This window comes from Carassius carassius, chromosome 42 (genome assembly GCF_963082965.1).
Source record: "Carassius carassius chromosome 42, fCarCar2.1, whole genome shotgun sequence".
Lineage (NCBI taxonomy): Eukaryota > Metazoa > Chordata > Actinopteri > Cypriniformes > Cyprinidae > Carassius > Carassius carassius.
In genome coordinates this window covers 19,947,868-19,967,022 of record NC_081796.1, presented here as the reverse complement: position 1 = coordinate 19,967,022, position 19,155 = coordinate 19,947,868, and the positions used below count along the sequence as shown (strand labels likewise).

The 19,155-nt window shown below is 37.1% G+C and overlaps 2 protein-coding genes across 6 annotated transcripts; both read right to left on the bottom strand.

Annotated features, from left to right (window-relative positions):
* Positions 1 to 588: 588 nt before the first annotated feature.
* LOC132123840 (claudin-11-like) lies at positions 589 to 5,577 on the bottom strand. The gene is made up of 3 exons (XM_059534530.1): positions 4,707 to 5,577; positions 3,687 to 3,851; positions 589 to 1,599 (listed from the first exon to the last, which is right to left on the bottom strand). The coding sequence occupies exons 1-3, from the start codon at positions 4,930 to 4,932 to the stop codon at positions 1,340 to 1,342; spliced, it is 651 nt and encodes a 216-aa protein (XP_059390513.1). The 5' UTR covers positions 4,933 to 5,577; the 3' UTR covers positions 589 to 1,339.
* A 472-nt stretch (positions 5,578 to 6,049) lies between these two features.
* On the bottom strand, positions 6,050 to 18,816 carry LOC132124102 (polyhomeotic-like protein 3). 5 transcript variants are annotated; one of them, XM_059534915.1, is made up of 14 exons: positions 18,664 to 18,816; positions 16,359 to 16,562; positions 15,635 to 15,724; positions 15,287 to 15,442; positions 13,785 to 13,886; positions 12,872 to 13,118; positions 11,777 to 12,591; positions 10,806 to 10,965; positions 10,356 to 10,606; positions 9,996 to 10,128; positions 9,645 to 9,759; positions 8,564 to 8,660; positions 8,220 to 8,490; positions 6,050 to 7,099 (listed from the first exon to the last, which is right to left on the bottom strand). In XM_059534915.1, the coding sequence occupies exons 2-14, from the start codon at positions 16,533 to 16,535 to the stop codon at positions 6,939 to 6,941; spliced, it is 2,775 nt and encodes a 924-aa protein (XP_059390898.1). In that variant the 5' UTR covers positions 16,536 to 16,562; positions 18,664 to 18,816; the 3' UTR covers positions 6,050 to 6,938. The 5 variants fall into 5 exon arrangements, with proteins under 5 accessions (XP_059390898.1, XP_059390900.1, XP_059390901.1 ...); XM_059534917.1 differs by having other exon boundaries at positions 16,359 to 16,548; positions 18,664 to 18,772; XM_059534918.1 differs by having other exon boundaries at positions 18,706 to 18,728.
* Between the last annotated feature and the right edge of the window lie 339 nt (positions 18,817 to 19,155).

The following is a 19,155-nucleotide window of genomic DNA, read 5'->3' as shown; positions in this document are numbered from 1 at the left end:
TCTATCACATGATCATTTAGAAATCGTTCTAATATTCTGATTTATTATGAGTGTTGGAAACAGTTCTGCTGTCTAATATATTTGATGAATAAAAGGTTAAAAAGAACTGCATTTATTAAAAAAAAAATTCTAATAATATATATTCTAATAATATATTTTCTTTACTATCACTTTTTATCAATTTAACACATCCTTGCTGAATAAAAGTATTGATTTTATTTAAAAGAAAAGAAAGAAAAAAAATTACTGACCCCAAATTACTGACCAGTAGTGTATATTGTTATTAAAAATATTTATATTTTAAAAACATAGCTTCTTCTTTTTTTTTTTTTTTTTTTTACTTTTTATTCATCAAAGTATCCCAAAAAAGTATCACATGTTCTGAAAAAATATTAAGCAGCAGAACTGTTTCCAACTTTGATAATGAATCATCATATTAGAATGATTTCTAAAGGATCATGTGATAATGATCCTAAAAATTCAGCTTTGCATCACAGAAATAAATGATAATTTAAAGTATAATAAATTTAAAAACAATTATTTTAAATTGTAATAATATATCACAATATTACATTTATCACATCATTCAGACACATTAAATTTGTGTATTATGAGATTGCTTGATGATTTTGAAAAAGTAATATGCATAACAAACAAAGTAGACGGTATATGATTATGTCCTCCAACTCCCAAACAGCACAAAAAAAAAAAATGCATTACCACAATAAATCAATCACCGACCTTATGAGACCATATAAAATGAGCGGATTTCCTGTTACAGATATTTCAAATGTCAAATTTCAAATGCTGATTTCCTAGGAGGTTGTGTGCAGGAAGCTGTGAGGAGATCTCCAGGAAAACAGTGCAAAAGACATCTGGTCATTCAACCACACAGCTTTCCTGTCCGCCTATCTATCTATTTATCCGTCTGTCTGGGTGTACATACTTTCCTAAATGTTGGCATGAGCTAATAAGCTTATATTCACAACTTTTACACAAGATAAAATAAAAGTCACTGGTAAAAATAAAAAATATAGAAGCAAAATGAATACTGTGTAAATACTGTAAAGTCAATGAAAAATGAAATGCCTAGGGAGAAGAGAGCTGTTTCCCTTTGGATTCATTTCAACATCTGTTCAAACAAAGCCTTTAAATGTTCAAACGTCTGAGTTTTAGCACAAAAAAACAAAGTTTCCACTGAATTCTTTGTTCCCGCCAAATTTTCACATGTTTGCAGTCAAACTATGGCAGTAGAAAACAAATTCTTCACATAGTTCATTGGCGCGTGTTCAAATCTTGAGGTAAGGCGCCTGCGGTCTCATCCAGGGTGTCTTCACTCTCACACATGTGCGCTCTTGGCGTGACTGTTTATAGAAGGGCCGGAGTTAGTAACCCCACTGTGTTTTGAGTAGTAGTAGCGGTTTTCAAGATTTTGACTTGGGTCATCACCCCTTGAGCAACAAATCATCACCGAGCTGCCAAAAAAACAAAGGGCTGAACCGATCCAGCCAGCATACAGAGAGAATCCGAACGACATCAGGCCATCTTCATGAAGCACACCAATAGGGAACCACACCGTGGACACCATCCCACACAGAGCTGAAAACAAGAGGAAGGGTGCTATAATGGCATACCATAATCGTAGAGAATAGCAAACTGACTTCCAAGCAGTCACATTAGTGTAAAAGTCAATAGTCAATGAGGAAGCGACGTATGACAGAAGTCAGCTTTAAACCAAGCAACTTTCTGTGTGTCAACATGGCAAATTTGAACATGATGTGAAATTTCACCCTCACTCGAATTCCAGAAATTGTAGATTCCCATTTAAATTAATGCATTCTGGCCATGAAAGTTCGCTGAACAATGGTAAATGTGACCACACCTTAAAGGGATAGTTCACCCAAAATTGAAAATTCTGTCATCATTTACTCACCTTCATATTGTTCCAAACCTGTATGCGTTGCTTTCTTATGTTGAACATAGAATATATTTTAAAGATTGCTGGTTATCAAACTGTTGGTGGTTCCCATTAACTTCCATAGTATTTATTTTCTTTGGTGGAACCACCAACTGTTTGATTACCAGCAATCTTTAAAATATATTCTTTTATGTTCAACATAAGAAAGCAACTCATAATGGCTTGGAACGACATGAGGGTGAGTAAATGATGACAGAATTTTCATTTTTGGGTGAACTATCCCTTTAAGACTGGGAGTTTTATTTGTGTTGTTTACTGAACAAACTGGCCACCTGCAAAAATGGTTCGGACAGTTGACCATGAGTGGCTCTTCCCACTCGAACAGGATATAGGAAATCTCTGAATGTTTTACAGTTACTTCAGCCAAGGACATTTTCAGTCCTGTATGTTGAAAGCTTGACTTTAGAGAGGATATGAGCAACCAGATGACAACATCTAGCATTTTGCTTAGAACTGCTAAAATTTCAACAATTTAACAAATTGCTTTATTTTAAGTTCATGAGTAATATATCAAAGGGTCCTTTGCAGAAAATGGTACCATGACTGTTCTAGGAAAGGTACTCCGATGTTATTAGTTAAATGGGTTTTGGTAGAAAACAAGTTTACTATGATGGGATTTAATAATTGTAGCACTTAACACTCTTTCAGTGAACGGTTCTAAAAGAACCATTTCTTAGTGTGCAGAACATTTTAATAATCTGAAGCATGTTTTACCCCTATGCAATGTTCCATGCATGTTGAAGGTTCTTCGAGAAACCATAGAAGATAATAAAGAGCCTTTATTTTTTTATACTGTCAAGTGCTACTTTAAACTGTTGAATCCACATATTTAGGACTGGGACAGTTCACTTAAAAATTAAAATACACATTCTTCGAGTATTCCTAGTTCTTCTTGGTGCTTACATGAGAGTTCATTAGCGAAGCAGTGATACAAAATTGTTCTTGTGAGTCAGATCTTTTCAAAGAATTGACTGATCCAATTCATAAATGATTTGTTCACAAATTGGACTGATCCAGCTCTCAGGTTCACACACTGACTCTAACCCACTGGAGGTGCTATTATAACTATATAATGACTTCAGCAGAATATAGTGCACAAAAGTACTGTATATCTCCGATAGCACACATACATCACAAAGACGTCTGCATTTACATCTGCAAGACGTATTTTTTTAGAGTGTTTGCTCGTCTGCTATATGTCTATAGGACATTTCCTATCAGATGTCAAATAGATGTTTATGAAAAAGATGTTTATGATTTAGAATGTATGTAAAACTGACGTTTGAAAGATGTCTATCAGATGTTTGTTCACAGCACATGCTTTCCAGATGCAGCAATCTTTATGTGTGCTATCTAGGAAAACTCCTTTCGTGTTTTAGAACAAAGAAAGTGAACAGATGTTGGAACAACATTTGGGTGAATAAATGACAGTGTTTTAATTTTGGGGTGAACAGGGCCGTATTAAGACAGTGTGGTGCCCCTTGGCACTATACCTCAAAAGCCCCCCCCCCCCCCCCCCAATCAGACATAATTATGGGGATTTCTCAAATGTAATTTATTAACTTGCCCAACTACATACATGTAGGCATATGGTGAACTATCCCTTTAAGAAATGACCAAGCCAAATTATCCATTTTGTGGAGATGTAAATGACACCCTTTCCTGAGACCTAAATGACTCTAATATATTTCACCCAGCAATAACTCACATATGAACAGTATAAGGAGTCCTCCCAGGACTGCGCGTCTGTGTTTGGTGTCTTCGCTCTCTTGGCTCAGTTTGACGCATGGCATCGCGAGCAGCACGAGCGCCAGAGCGGGCAGTCCGAGTAAAGAGGCGGAGACCATCAGAGCGCGCGACGTCTGGATGTAAGCTTCAAACAAAAAACAAAACAAAACAAAAAAATAAATAAATACATGCAACCCACCATTTGCACAGAAAAAAAACTATATATTATAACAAGGGCATGTATATATACTTAAATTACGTTTTATTAATTCCTGCGATATAGGCTAACTGTTCAACTTAAAAAAAAGGTTTTGTGTGTTTTTTATGTCATTATTGGTTGTAAAATTTATACAATCTATTAATAGCTTACATTGCATCTAATTTGCATATACATGCTTTTGTGGCAAACCATAATAAAAAAGAAGTATAATAATGGGAGTAATAAATTGCCAACATTTTCATATTTTATAGGAATATCTATAATTTATTTCCCTACTTACTTTTTGCGCCTCCCCAAAATGTCTGATTTACATGCCCTTTGTCCTAGTGTCCTCTTCAGAAGACATAATGAGAATTATGCCGTTTCATAAAAAATAGTCCCCATAACATTTTTCTGAGATGTTTATTTACGACAAACAATTAGAAAATAAGCCAGATTTAAATAACTACAAAACATTATCATATTTCCATAAGAGTGCTATATCTGATCATTCTGTCAATATTAGTCATATTTAAAGACATATTTAAAAATCAAGGAGAGGGAGTGTTTATTTGTTTATGATCAAACCTCCAAACATTTGATATCTCAAAAAAATCCCTGAATGTGCTCTAATACATGACATCCAGACTGTGGCATGTAGGGTCTCAGGAATTCACTAAAATCTTTCTATGACTGGGTCCCACTCCCAGAGGGGTATTATGTGATTTAAAAAGGGGTTTAATTCCATAATTGAAAAGAAAAAAAAGGATGCCTACAAATAAAACAAAGCATATTTCTCACCTGGTATATCGAGGATCTGGTTGAGTGAGATGCAGTGATATCGAGCAGTAGAGATGACACACTCGGTCCACAAGCCCTTGGTCTCCAGCTCATCCATCTTCCTGCAGGTGTGCATGCCGTACTTACAGCTCAGCACCCAGTCGTTAGTTGAGGTCGCTATTATAATACAACTCCAGCCGATGCAGCTCATTAAAAAACCACAGAACAGACGACAGCTATGAGACATTCTGACTGAATATGAACAAATGTGTTCGCAAAGAAATAGTTACTACTAACGTTATATGGTAGCCTATTCAAGTAAAAAACTAATACGAAAACGAAAAAAATTCAAGATCACTGATCCTAAATAAAACGCATGCTGGACCAGATTAGGATACAAAGAGTTGAGTTGAGTATGGACTGTAAAAAAATCCGTTTGGTAAATTTACTTTTTATAGTGGACGTGCCCAACATAACTTTTAGCCAATCAGAAGGAAGCACAGCCATATACGTCACAGCTGCTTTCCCTCAGAGCCTGGAGAATCCAAAACATCTTTTGAATTATTACAGCATTTATAAGTCTCTGCTTTTATTTTTCTTTTCTCTTCAGTGTTTTAGTTTTAGGATTATTCCCAAATCAAATAATCGTGATAGTATTTTACAAAAGAACTTTGTGTCAACCATAACAATTTAGAAAGACGCTCTCTAGGAGCTATGAAGTTACTATTTTTTGGTGTGATTGCCATCTAGTGGGTTAGATGATAATACGCTGTCCAAGACCAATTTTTGACATTTAAAACATATCTGGACGCTTTATGACTCATACCAAGCTCAGAGAAACCACCCTTACTAAACGACAGAAAACTAATTTATCTATAATACCACATGCATACACTACTGTTCAAAAGTTTGGGTTTGGTATGATTTATTTTTCTGTAATGTATTCCTGGATGACAAAGCGGATTTTTAACAGCCATTCAGTGTCACATGATCCTTCAGAAATCAATCAAATATGCGGATTTAGTGCTAAAGAAACATTCATTACTAATGTAATAAACAGTTGTGTTGCTTAATATTTTTCTGCAAAGTGTGGTATATGTTTTTTATATCATGATTCTTTGATCATTTTAAATTGATTTTTTATAACATTGTGGAAGTCTTTACTCTGGCTTTTGATCAATTTAATGCATTCTTGTGGAATAAAAAAAAAATAAAAAATGACAGACCCCAAACTGTTGAACGGTTATCTATTTACCATAGTAACTCAAAAAGCTTGGTTATCCACATTAACACATGTAAAAGGACAAAAAAATAAAATAAATAAATACAAAATTGACAAAGAAATAGGTACAATAAATGGCCAATTCAAAGTTCCGTAACAAAATGTAGTTGGTTTAATTAAATAATCAAAAGTGGCACAAGAAAGGTTATATAACAATGAGAAACAACAATTGATGACACAATCTAGTACATAGTTTTCCTCAGCAAAATGCCTACAGTAGTTTCATAAGGTCTCATAAAAAAGGCACCTTTTCACTGCCTTGATTTAAAACGATTGCCTTTGGGTACCTTCTTCTTGTCTTATTCTTGGACAGTCTATCTGATTTACACAGTACCACTGCGGAGACTTCACAAAATGTCATTTATGTCAGTATCTCAAACGTCATTTAAAAATGTTTATAAACTTGAAATGATTCGCTTTTGTACTTTCTAGAGCCTTAGAAGAGAAATATATTAAATATTACAAATCCTTCACAAAACATGTTTAATTTATACACACAGAACACTGCATTGTTATACATGTATACATATGGAATACGATAGGAAAATATATACAATGGGACATGCACGCACTTCCGTTTTTGTCAAAACTCTCCCCACTGACACAGGAAGTGATCTCCTTTGCTCTCAGCCAAAAATATAAAATCACTGACCCTGATCATGATTACCCATACTAAAAAAGGAGACGCTAACAGTACCTCCTACTGCGATTAAATATACATCCTGTAAAACGCTCACAGACTGAGACCATTATATTGCTACCATGCTTTCAGACAGAGGCTAAGTTTACAAGAACTGTAAGGTTTTGCTAGTTTAGCTCAAGCAAATACATGTAAGCTTTCTCATAACAATGAAATTATCGCATAAATCTCTGAAGATTAAAGTGCACAAAATGGCTCTATTCTATTGGCAAGTGCTCTTATGGTCCACAAGGATATACCTAGCTTCTTTTGTGTCTCTGTTTCATTCTCTTTATCTTCCACCTTCTTTCAAGGAGTTGATGCGGGCGCATATTTTGAGAGCGGGGCCGAGTTTGACATTCATGGCGCTCATCAAATGGTCTTCAGTCAGCAGAAGCAAGGCCTGCCCGTCAATCTCTTGGGCTCTGAAGGATTCTGCAATGTCTTGACATCCTAAGACAATTGAGGTGGGTTAAAACAGTAGTGCTAATGTTCACAAAAGTCTGAGAAAGCCTGGCCAATAGATAGACAGACAACAAATATATAGATAGATAGACAGATAGACAGAGACAGGAGACAGACTGACAGATGACAAATATATAGATAGACAGACAGACAGATAGACAGACAGAGACATGAGACAGACAGATGACAAATATATAGATAGACAGACAGACAGACAGACAGACAGACAGACAGACAGACAGACAGACAGAGACAAGAGACAGACAAACAGATGAAAAATATATAGATAGACAGACAGACAAACAGATGAAAAATATATAGATAGACAGACAGACAGGCAGATGACAAATATATAGATTGAAAGACAGACAGATAGACAGAGAGACAGACAGATAACAAATATATTGATAGACAGACAGATACAGGAGACAGAGACAGGAGACAGACAGACAGACAGATGACAAATATATATATAGATAGACAGACAGACAGATAGACAGAGACAGGAGACAGACAGACAGACTACAAATATATAGATAGACAGACATATGACAAATATATAGATAGACAGACAGAGACAGACAGACAAATAGACAGACAGACAGAGAAAGGAGACAGACAGATAGCCAGAGACAGGAGACAGATAGATAGACAGACAGAGACAGGAGACAGACAGACAGGAGACAGAGACAGGAGACAGACAGATATACAGAGACAGAGACAGGAGACAGACAGACAGACAGACAGGAGACAGACAGACAGGAGACAGAGACAGGAGACAGACAGATATACAGAGACAGATAGACAGGAGACAGATAGACAGAGATAGAAGTCAGACAGACAGGAGACAGAGACAGGAGACAGACAGATATACAGAGACAGATAGACAGGAGACAGATAGACAGAGACAGAAGTCAGACAGACAGGAGACAGAGACAGGAGACAGACAGACAGACAGAGACAGGAGACAGACAGACAGGAGACAGACAGATATACAGAGACAGATAGACAGGAGACAGATAGACAGAGATAGAAGTCAGACAGACAGAAGACAGCACAAAGACGGATGGACAGACGGACGGATAGATATAGATGGGGTTCTTTGTACCTGGTAAATTGGATATGAAGCTTGACACTTGATCCACTGACCACTGAGCTGGTTTGGGGTAGGGGGAGACATCAGTGGGAGACATAGGATCTGTGGGTGAAGTTGGAGCACTTCTTGTCTCCTCTACCGTTTGCCTGACTCTAATCTCTCGCTCCCGTTCCTGTTCCGTGTGTCTGCGGAGCCTGGTTTTCATCGGAGCAGCCGTCCCATCTTCCCCTTCTTGTGGCGGCTGTTGAAGGATTCTCCACTGCTCTGTGGTGCCATGTTTGGCCTAGACGGTAACAGAGTTTAGTATAGCACGCATATCTCAAACACAAACATTGTTTTACAGGACATGGACAAACCTGGTGGAAATTTTCTTCGGCACCATTGAGCTCAGATCGATGGCCCCCCTCACTTACACAGCGTCTGAGCGTGCGGAAACGTTTGGTGTAACTGAACCTGCAAAATGATTGAGGAGGTTTACAAAGGTTGTCTTTATAGTCAATTTAACACACTGACCAAAATCAGCCTTGCAGCTTGTTATGTGTGTCAAGGGTTGATGTTGATCACAAACCATGACCACATCCTGTCAAGAGTGTGTATGTGTGTGTGTGAGTCTTATTAAGACAATGCTAGTGACTAGTTTTCAGTGCTTGTTTCACTAATCAACCATACTTCAATACAGTGCTCCTAAGAAAGTAAATGAACACTTTGATAAAGTTAAAAATGTATGAAAGTCATTGAATTAGATGCAAAATATCAAGCTAAGTGGCATATGCAAACAAATGATTCAGCTTTTCTCTTAACTAACTTCACTTAGTCATTTTGCAATGACCAATTTGTGTCATTTTAAGTCAAGTTGAGATAGGTGAACAGTAACCACAGGTGTAGTTCACCACATTTACTACGAACCTGCTCCACTGCTGTTTGACATCCAGAACATGTTTTGTGTTCAATTTGAGCTATATATCTATTGATTTAGTTCAACACCAAACAGACCCTCATTTTGTGAAAATTTCCCTAAAATGTATTCAAAAAGTCTTAAAAAGAAAGTTTTTTTGTTCTGTATTACATAAAATAAACTCTACTTGGTTTGATAATTTTTGTATAATGCAATAACATTCATACATTTATAGTTTTGTCCGAGCACTTTTTGTGGCCACTGTAAACATGCATTTTTATTTGTTAAGCTGTGGATGGAAATACCCTTTTCAACACCATGCATTCTGCTGTTATTCTTGAAGAGTACTCTAAATACATGCAGGAAATCATGCTCAGACCCTTCCAGTTGTGGTTTCTCACTCCACTAAGCAAGAGAGACATTTGCAATGGTGTTGATGGAGCATTTGTACGTGCTAGAATACAAGTTAGGCACCCATTCACTAACAATTAGTTTGTTTTACTCTGTCAATGTATTTTTTACGTCAGGTAAGGTAGGTGTACCTTTTGGCACAGGATTTGGAGCAGAAGCGTTTGGAGCGTGGGAATGTTTGGGCGGTGCCTTTCCTCTTGCAAAACTGGCACTGCAGAACAATCTTGTGGGAGCGTCCGACACCATCTAGAGTGGAAATATTAAAACAAAGATAGAAAGATAGATTATAGACAGACAGACAGACACACACAAATAGAAAACACACACACACATACTAGAATAAACAGTCAATCTTTAGTCCTTTTCAGTTTTGAATGAGAAATTTGGAGTAGACTAATGGTGTCTTGCATGGAATGTGATCCTTAATGGCTTTGCTAATTTTCAACCCCTAACTCGGAAAAGTAGACGGGTGTTTTACTCACTGTTTGTAACTCCATCATCTGAGTCTGTGGAGTCCTCTGGAGGTTCTGAACTAGAAGGGATGAGTTCTGCTTCCATCACCCCATTCACCCCAGATTCTAGGACAGGACCCACCATCAGAGATGACCTGCTCACCTGTGGGATTATTGTGAAATATTATGCATAAAATAAATGTTTTCAGTATAATTACTCCAGTCTTCAGTCTCACATGGTCGCTCAGAAATCATTCTAATACGCTGATTTGGTTTTGCTAAAAAAAAAATGGTTGTACTCCTTAATATTTTTTGCGGAAACCGTTATACAGATTTTCTTGGATGATACAGTACATGACCACAAAAATACGTTTTAGATAATTTGTTTACCGGAAATGGCTCCAGTCCCTCCTGTATGATAAATCCTTCCACCAGGTGTGTCAGAACCAAAGGTTTGACTGCTCCTGATGGTTGCTGAGCCTCTGTGGCCTTCATCTGACTGACGGTGGGAGGCTGAACTGGTGGCCTATCTAGCACAGGATGAAACTTTGGAGGAAAGCAGCTGTCCACAGGGGACATATCTAATGGCTGAGTGATGGAGGACTGGATGGGTGACATGTCAGAGGAGAGGCTGGAGATTGCTGCAAAGATGAAGACAGTTGTGATGTTACCAACAGATTCTATAAATTCTGCTTCAGATCTCAGAAGTTCTCATATATATATTAAGGTATCAGCTATCTCAGATGTTTCTCCTAGAACATTCAAATAAATTGGATAAATTTGATGAGAAATGTTTGCGCTCATATTAAAATTTTTATTGCTGATTATGACTCTATATACCTGAGTGATTGTCTGACTGGGTGGACGTTTCCTCACACTGGTCATCTTTCTCAGCTGGCCATGGTGCGACTGAGGACGAGAGGGGCTCATTCTTCTGTGAAGTCTTCATCTGGCTGTCTATCCTTGAATCCTCTGTGAAGACTGTCATCTTGTCCAAGACCTGAAATGCAACATATACTTACTAAGGCATTACTGTTAAATAGTGTTATGACAGTATCATTGAGATGCTATTATATCTATATTAAGATTTATAATTAGTTTTTATTTATATATTTCCCATTTTAATTTTAATCTTATTTAGTTTTAGTAATGTTTTTTTTTTGTCATTTTATTAGTTTTAGTTTATTTTTAGATGTCTATATAGTTTTTATTCATTTTTATTTCAGTTTTATTTTAGTACAAGCAAAACTAATACTAAATTCGAAATGCAACAAATACATTAGATATTTTTAATATTTAATTTCAGTTAACGTTTATTTTATAATTAAATAATGAAAATGGAACGAAAATTATTTTTTATGGTTTTATTTTTAATTAACTATAATAACCCTGTTGAAAAAAAAAGTTATGTAAGTTGAGAAGTAATGATATACTGCCATCAGTATTAATCAGATGATATTTGATATTTGGCCATTATGAGACTATGGGCATTGGATGAGAACTGCCTGATCAGCCAATTATCAAGTTTTTACCCTTGCATCATTTCCAAAATCCAATTATGAACAAATTTTGTGTTTGTTTCACTTCAGCAATTCATCAATGTAACATTTGTCATCATTAAATTTGTAAGTCGCTTTGGATAAAAGCGTCTGCTAAATGACTAAATGCAAATGTAAATTAAATTGTCTTTTGAGCATTATATCAGCCATACTGCTGTCATAGTATCAGCCACTTAAAAATCCATATTGGTTGCCTAAAAACGTAATAAAAAAAAAAAAAAGAGGTTTGAGGTTTGCACTTTTTTTAATAACCTTCTCTGAAGTTTCAATTGACGGCTGATCTATGGCGACAGCCTGGGTGATTTTCTCTTGGGGTCCTGGACATTTCAGATCTTCAGGAATCTGTTCTGGTACATCTCCCTCCTTTTGCTCTTCCTTTCTATCTTTTGGCTCTTTTGATGCCTCGGCCGATTTTGTTGGACTCTGTGAGGTCAAAGGGGACTGCAGCGGTGCGAGAATGCTGCTGGTGGACACCAGGGGCAGCACTGGAGACGGAGGGGACGCCAGCTGTGGGGTGGTGATGAGAGGTGTGGCCGCTGTGGTTTGTCTGGAGGGTGACAGTTGCACCAGCTGTGGGCATGGGTTTGGAGTCCGTAGCGGCTGGGTGGGGCACTCTGGTTTAGAGAGCACTGGCGAGACAAGCGGCTTTGATTGGATGAGATCATGGGGCGGGGACACAGTGGTTGTTTTTGATTGGCCATTGGTGCACTGGGATGCAGAAGACAACGCAATCCTCAGCAGCTGTTTTGTAGCCAGTAAGGACCCACCAGGTGGGGAAGACCTCAAGGGCAAAGTCAGGGTAGCGGGTAGATGAGACCTCGCGGGAGAAGGAACAGTGATGGGCACTGAAGCGCTCTGTGCTGACATGCTTTGGGATGGGTGGGTGGACGGGCAGCGCTTTAACTCAGGAAGAGGCTTCTTTGGTGTTGCAGGGGGAGATTTCGGGGGTGTATGCCTCTGACTGAAGGGGTGCTGGGGGATGCTGATCTGGCTGTGGGGTCTCTTGAGAACGCTGCTGTTCAGCTTCTGCTTCGCTAAGGCATGGGCCTGTGCAGGTGCATACAGGGCTGGAGACACAAGCAAGAATAAGCCATCACAAGAATAAATGATAGTTGAAAAAATATTAAACTACAAAGCAGTTGTAGTTGTAATAATATTTCACAATATTACTGTTTTTATAGCATTTTTGATCAAATAAATGCAGCCTTTGCATAAGAGATTTCTTTCAGAAATATAAAAAAACTTACCGACCCCAAACTTATGAACAGTAGTCTGTTTCTTAATTTGATCAAAACATTTGCATTTTGAATATCTTTTGAAGAGCGGGATATGTATGTGGTCACTTACATGGAGGTGGAACTGTAAGATGGCGAACGGGTGATTTCGTTAGAGCTGTTTGAGATGCTGGGCTTTCTGTCTTAGTAGCTCCATCCTTCCCTGGAGCATTTACTGGCTGGCTGGGTCTCAGATGGAAGGTCTGTAATCTTGGGCATGAAAGAGGAGGGGGTTGGCTTGACGTTGTGGGTTTTAGTGGTAAGTTCGGAGGGATGGTAAGGGTGCCAGGTGGAGGTGGACGGAGAGTCAGACTCTGGAGCTGAAGAAAGAGAGACAGAATGAAAGATATTGATGCCATAAATTCTGGTTTTGGAAAAACACCACATGTAACAGAAACCAGATGAACAGATGAACAAAAAAAATGTTTACGGTTATGTGTTAAAGTTGCATAGAATAACAAATGAAAAATCTGTCATCGTTTACTCACTTTCATGTCATTACAAACCTGCATAACTTTCTTTTTTAAATGTGAGAAGATATTAAGCAGAATATCTGAGCTGCTTTTTCCATATTTTAAAAAAAATTATAAAAATGCACACACAAGCAAAAGTTCATACCACTTATCCATGATATTCTTCTGAAAATTTCAGAAGTCATATGATAGGTTTGTATACGAAACCATCCGAAATCATTGACGTCAAACCTGAAACAACACATTGCTTCTTTTTAATGTTAATGTGAATGAGATTTGAGAACTGTTGCGGAGAAGATGATTTTCAGCAAATAATAAAAACACCATCAGTCCCCATTCATTTTTACTGTGTAGAGATTCTGCTAAACTTCTCATTTTGTGTTATATGAAGGAAAGTAAGTTCAGGGTGAGGGAGAGTAAATGATGACAAAATTTCATTTTGGAGTGAACTTTCCCTTTAGATTCAGAAGCACGGATGTATTTTATCATATGACCAGCCACAATCAAGCTCACCTGTGTGGAGGGAAATCGAGGTGAGGAAGAGGAGGAGGGGTAGGAGGAAGAGGAGGAGGAGAGGGCAGGTACATCAGGCCGCACAGCAGACGTTAGAATCAACTGCCAGACGGCAAGCACAGAGAAAGAGAGAAAGAAAAAGTGTCAGTGGTGCAAAATAGTAGGCTGTTATTTCCTGCCTGTTGTGCTTTTGCTGTGAGGGTGTGATGGTGAAATTCACAGCACAAAAGCTTTTGATGTGGTCGAGTAAAATCTGCCCTTATCAGAGATATGCAAGCATGAACACTGTGCAGACCGCTAGACACTAATCCTCCTTTTTTTTTTTTAGTTAATATGCCTGCTCGTCACACTAGAAAATGAGCTGAGAAGAAATACAACCTGTAGACACCAGTAATGTGTGCACAGCACGTACACTACCGGTCAAAAGTTTGGAATAATTACAGTTTTTTTGGAAGTCTCTTTTGCTCTCCAAGACTGCAATTAGTTTAATCAAAACTGCAGTAGTATTGTGAAATATTATTACAATTCTAAATAGCGGTTTTCTGTTTTTACATGTAATTTTAAATGTAATTTATTTGTGATGGCAAAGCTGAATTTTCGGCATCATTAACCCAGTCTTCAGTGTCGCATGATCCGTTTATTCTAATTGAATTATTCTAAAATGCTGATTTGGTGCTCAAGAAACTTTGTTGTTATTATTATCAATGATGAGAAATAGTTGTGCTGCTTAATATTTTTGTGGAAAACCACCATTCAAAGGTTTGGAGTAAGTAAGATTTTAAAAAGAAATAAAGAAATGATCACTTTTATTCAGCAAGGACACATTAAATTGATTCTAAAATATATTATTACAACAGTTTTTATTTCAAATAAATGCTGTGCTTTTGAGCTTTCTATTCGTCAAAGAATCCTGATAAAAATCATGGTTTCATGGTTTCCACAAAAGAATTATGCATTAATAGGAGCTATTAGTATTAATTGAGCACCAATTATACTTGATTATAACAGAGTACCAAATCAGTATATTAGAATGATTTCTGAAGGATCATGTGACACTGAAGACTGGAGTAATGATGCTGAAAATTGAGCATTACATCACAGGGATGAATGACAATTTAAAATACATTAAAAAGAAATAATTTCTTTAAAATTTTTATATTTCACAGTATTACTACTTTTTTTTAATCATATAAACTACTTCCTTGCTGAATACTAGAGATTTCTTAAAAAAAAAAATAGTACATCACTCTGATGTAGATACAAGCAATAAATACAGAATTGACAAGGAATGCAAGTAAGCAGTGCAGTAGGTCACAGGACAACCGTTTAGATCTGCCATTAGTAAGAGTTGAGAAACCAGAAAAGTTTCCATTTGAGTATCAAAGGGGGGACAGCTTCTGTTGCATTGTGGGTAAAAAGTGTAAAGTGCATGTAAGGAACTGAAATCTAAATGATAAAGTGTTTAAAATTCCTGCAGAACAGGACATGACAAGTTGTCTCACCATCTGGGCCCTCAGGAGCATCTGAGCCTGACTTGTACTTGGGCTCTTCCCCAGAAGTAGTGCTTGAGGGGAGATTTTACGCACGGCCGTAGCAGTGTTTGGATTCTGACATCCTCTTACAAGGGGTGTTGATCCAGGAGCGTTGGGTAGAGAAATCTGACCATCAAGAAATTGATAAAATCAGTGGAGGGCGCAAAAGAGAAATTAATAAATGTTATGATAACACCAAAAAAAAAAAAAAAAAAAAAATATATATATATATATATATATATATATATATATATATATATATATATATATATATATATATATATATATATTATTTCTTCTATGTTGTGGCACACACACCGTTTTTGGGCCCTGCAATGAAGATGAAGCTTGGTTGACTCTCTCACTTGGTGAAAAAGAAGGTGCCAGTCGGTCTCCAGACAGATTCACCTGGAGGTAGAAATGGAAGTTTAAATGATTAAAAGATGTTGTAAGATGAAAAACAATAGTAACAAACAGCATAAGGTGCATAAATATGCAAAAATTGCATATATCTAAATATGATATTTATATTATAATATTACATTTTACACATTACGGACTACTTTCACAACTATTTCCACATTCTACTCAAAACAGTTTCCGCATTCAGTGCAACTAGTTACTCTTTAGAATGCAGAAAATTAATTTTTTATTTACACAGATAATACACAGTTTATTTAAATAATTTTCTATGCATGAACATTAATTATCTGATTTGTTCCTGTAAATATATACAGCAGAAATACTATAATATACTATACTGAATATTTAAGAAGAATTTCAATACAAAAATGTAATTTACAATAGTGCAAAATGCACAAAATGGTAATTAAAACATTTGAAAGTGTAAGTGAAAGTGACATGTGGCCAAGTTTGGTGTCCCATACTCGGAATTTGTGCACTGCATTACAACAATCCAATTGCACACACACACAGCAGTGAGTATTCAACACACACACACACACACACACACACACACACACAAACTCTTTGAAAAGAGCAAGAAATTATGCAAAAATTAACATGTTTCAGGCAAACATACCTGCACTACTTTTCTGTTGGTGGGGGTGGGTTGATTGTGGAAGGTGGTTACAGTTGTGAGCGCAGGAGGAGTTTTCGGTCCGCCATTGGCCTGATGGGAAGGGTTCACCGCTGTGGTGGTCATGGTGTTGACTGTGCTCTTTGCAGGTTCTGCTTTAGTTTGGGGGTCCTTGTCCATTGTTCCACAGAATCTGGACACAAGAAACTGAAATACAATTGACTGTAAATATGTATGTTTACTAAACCTCAAGTCAAAATATCATCCTTGAAGTTTAATTTGTAAAATCCACTTCCCAGTGCAACTGACTATAGCAACCTATACATATCCTAAAGATGTGCATATGTCAACCAGAGGCAGGCCATTTGTCTAGAGACTCAAGATGAACATGCAAATTTCCAACAGTTTTCTTGTATTTGCTTACAGGGCCTGTCTTCTGATGTAAGGTGAGACTTAAGTCAACCAAACAGTTTGAAATAAACTTTGCACAAGAATGGAAAATAACAACTTTGCAGAAAGGTCTTTTGAATATCATTAATCAATGAGAGAAGAGAGAGCAATCATAATTGTGTTTTAATAAGTACATTTGCATGCATAAAGCTACATAAAGTTCCATAAATATACATACATTTGACCACTATACCTATATATACCTACACTATATAAAGAAAGTGGTCCTTCCTTTTCTAGATGACTGCTCTGCATGTTAAATAATTAACAAACAAATGCACTGCTCCAAATAAAACAAAACCCAGAACAAATATTTTAATTTTAAGGGATTTGTGGATTAAACAATATTTTGATTCTGTACAGTATGATATGATACAGTATAATATGAATATGCTGTGTCTAATCATATTATTAGCAGTTTCCGATTTCAACAGATTCACAAACAGTGTCAGAATTGTGCATTTAAAATGTCGGGTATGTGCAAAAAACAAATATTGAAACTAAACAACACAGTATGAAATGTGTAAAACAATCCTTTTAATTAACAATGTGAAAGTGTTACTATATATATATATATATATATATATATATATATATATATATATATATATATATATATATATATATATTTATTTTTCTAACAAAACAGTAAGTATATATTAAAGTGAAATACTGTTAACATTTCTAGTTGAACAAAACTACATTTTAGTGTTTCATTTGGCATTTTATTAATATATAATAATCATGTAACTGGTGTTATGTGTTTGTGTGAGTAACTGGGCTTTATGATACTAGTGACCACAAATACTTGAAAAGACAAATAACTCAAATATATTGGTATATTAACAGTACATCATTTAATAATATGTAGGCATACAGTTAACCAAAACACCTCCCGTAATACTTGTAATATCATCACTGTATTTTACGGTAAAGTTCTGCAAACCACAGCTCCCAGTTGTTTATTTTACCGTGAATTTGACCAAAAATGTACAGTATGCTATTATTATTATAACTCACACCTGGCCGCAGTTGAACTAACATGAAGCATCTGAGCATTTCTGTTTAAAACAAGGAAAATCGGCTACAATAATAATGTGATGTTGCGCCATGCCTGGGCAACGAAGACCCTTTGTTTCATACGATCCACAAAAATAAAAACCCGAGTGTGAATGAAGCATTTGTAGAGTTAATGAACATCAAGGTTTTAACCCTCTCTCCGTGCAATAACTGTGAAACCTGAACGACATTAATGGACACATACCAGGAAGCGCCTCGCGCACAGGTGCCAGAATGCCACGCGTGTTATCAATGTTTATGCGCGAGCCGAAGTCATTTGTGATTAAAAACACCCACGGCGATCCACAAAAACATTCCCGTATTTGTCATAACATTTCGACGGCCTGTAACGGAGCATCTGAAATCGTGAAAAAGAGAAATGCACAGGTCCTACAAAACGCCCGCTGAGTACGACGGCGCCTTGCAGAGTCGGTGCATTCACGTCTTGTGCTCATTCCGCGGGTCATTATTTTGATCATACATTGAAAATGGGCGTGTGTTCGTGCAGTGACAGCTAGAGCCCTCTGTTCGTCCCTGGAGAACTGCACTTCCCTAAATTATGCCGAGGCATGATGCATATCCAAGCAGATACATTTTATCGAGCACACGAAATGCACACGGCGACAAATCACCGTCACCTTACTGCGCATCGAAACACTCAAAATGAAAGTCAAAAGGCAAAACGATGATACCCTGTGCGCTAGCGTGCGCTCCTCCCTTTCCACCAGAGCCGGTCGCAGACCTTTCCTAAACATCCATCTTATTACGACTGATTTATGACCGTTCAAGCTCATCCTACCTGTCCGAAGTCAACGGAGTAGCTCTCCCATCACACACTGACCGTTTTCAGCGACTGCTACGATCCCGTCATGTCCTAATGCGTCAAAGGTAAAAGTAGAGACCGATAGAGATTCATCAGGGCGGTGAATGTTACAGCACCGCTTACAGTGTAGGAGGACCATGCTTCTGTCATTGAAAAATATGAGGGAATGTGCCTATACACTTCGCAGAAGGCAAAACATGCTTATATTTGTGCTCGTATCATCACCCAAATTTGAGATTTGTTGTGTGCACGTGTGCATGTATATTTTATATCGCCGCTTGTGCATTGTGAAGCTAATAATAACCATTCTACTAATAAAGCTTCTTGAATCGATTACTGAGAGGCTGAGTAAAAGAACACAGAGCTCTCTTTGGAAATACTACTGTACAGCTAGGCTACATAACGCCAAATTTAACCCTTAGTGAACCAAGCATTATCCATTAGGCCTATGCATGTATATTTTATATG

Excerpts from the sequence above, each read along its gene's own strand:
- LOC132123840 (XM_059534530.1), bottom strand. The coding sequence starts at position 4,932 with ATGTCTCATAGCTGTCGTCTGTTCTGTGGTTTTTTAATGAGCTGCATC. Across the intron at positions 3,852-4,706 it reads CCAGATCCTCGATATACCAG|CTTACATCCAGACGTCGCGC; the intron begins GTGAGAAATATG and ends TTTTGTTTGAAG. Across the intron at positions 1,600-3,686 it reads ACTCCTTATACTGTTCATAT|CTCTGTGTGGGATGGTGTCC; the intron begins GTGAGTTATTGC and ends TCTTGTTTTCAG.
- LOC132124102 (XM_059534915.1), bottom strand. The coding sequence starts at position 16,535 with ATGGACAAGGACCCCCAAACTAAAGCAGAACCTGCAAAGAGCACAGTC. Across the intron at positions 13,887-15,286 it reads TGCTCCTGAGGGCCCAGATG|TTGATTCTAACGTCTGCTGT; the intron begins GTGAGACAACTT and ends GCCGTCTGGCAG. Across the intron at positions 8,661-9,644 it reads TCCAAATCCTGTGCCAAAAG|GTTCAGTTACACCAAACGTT; the intron begins GTACACCTACCT and ends ATCATTTTGCAG.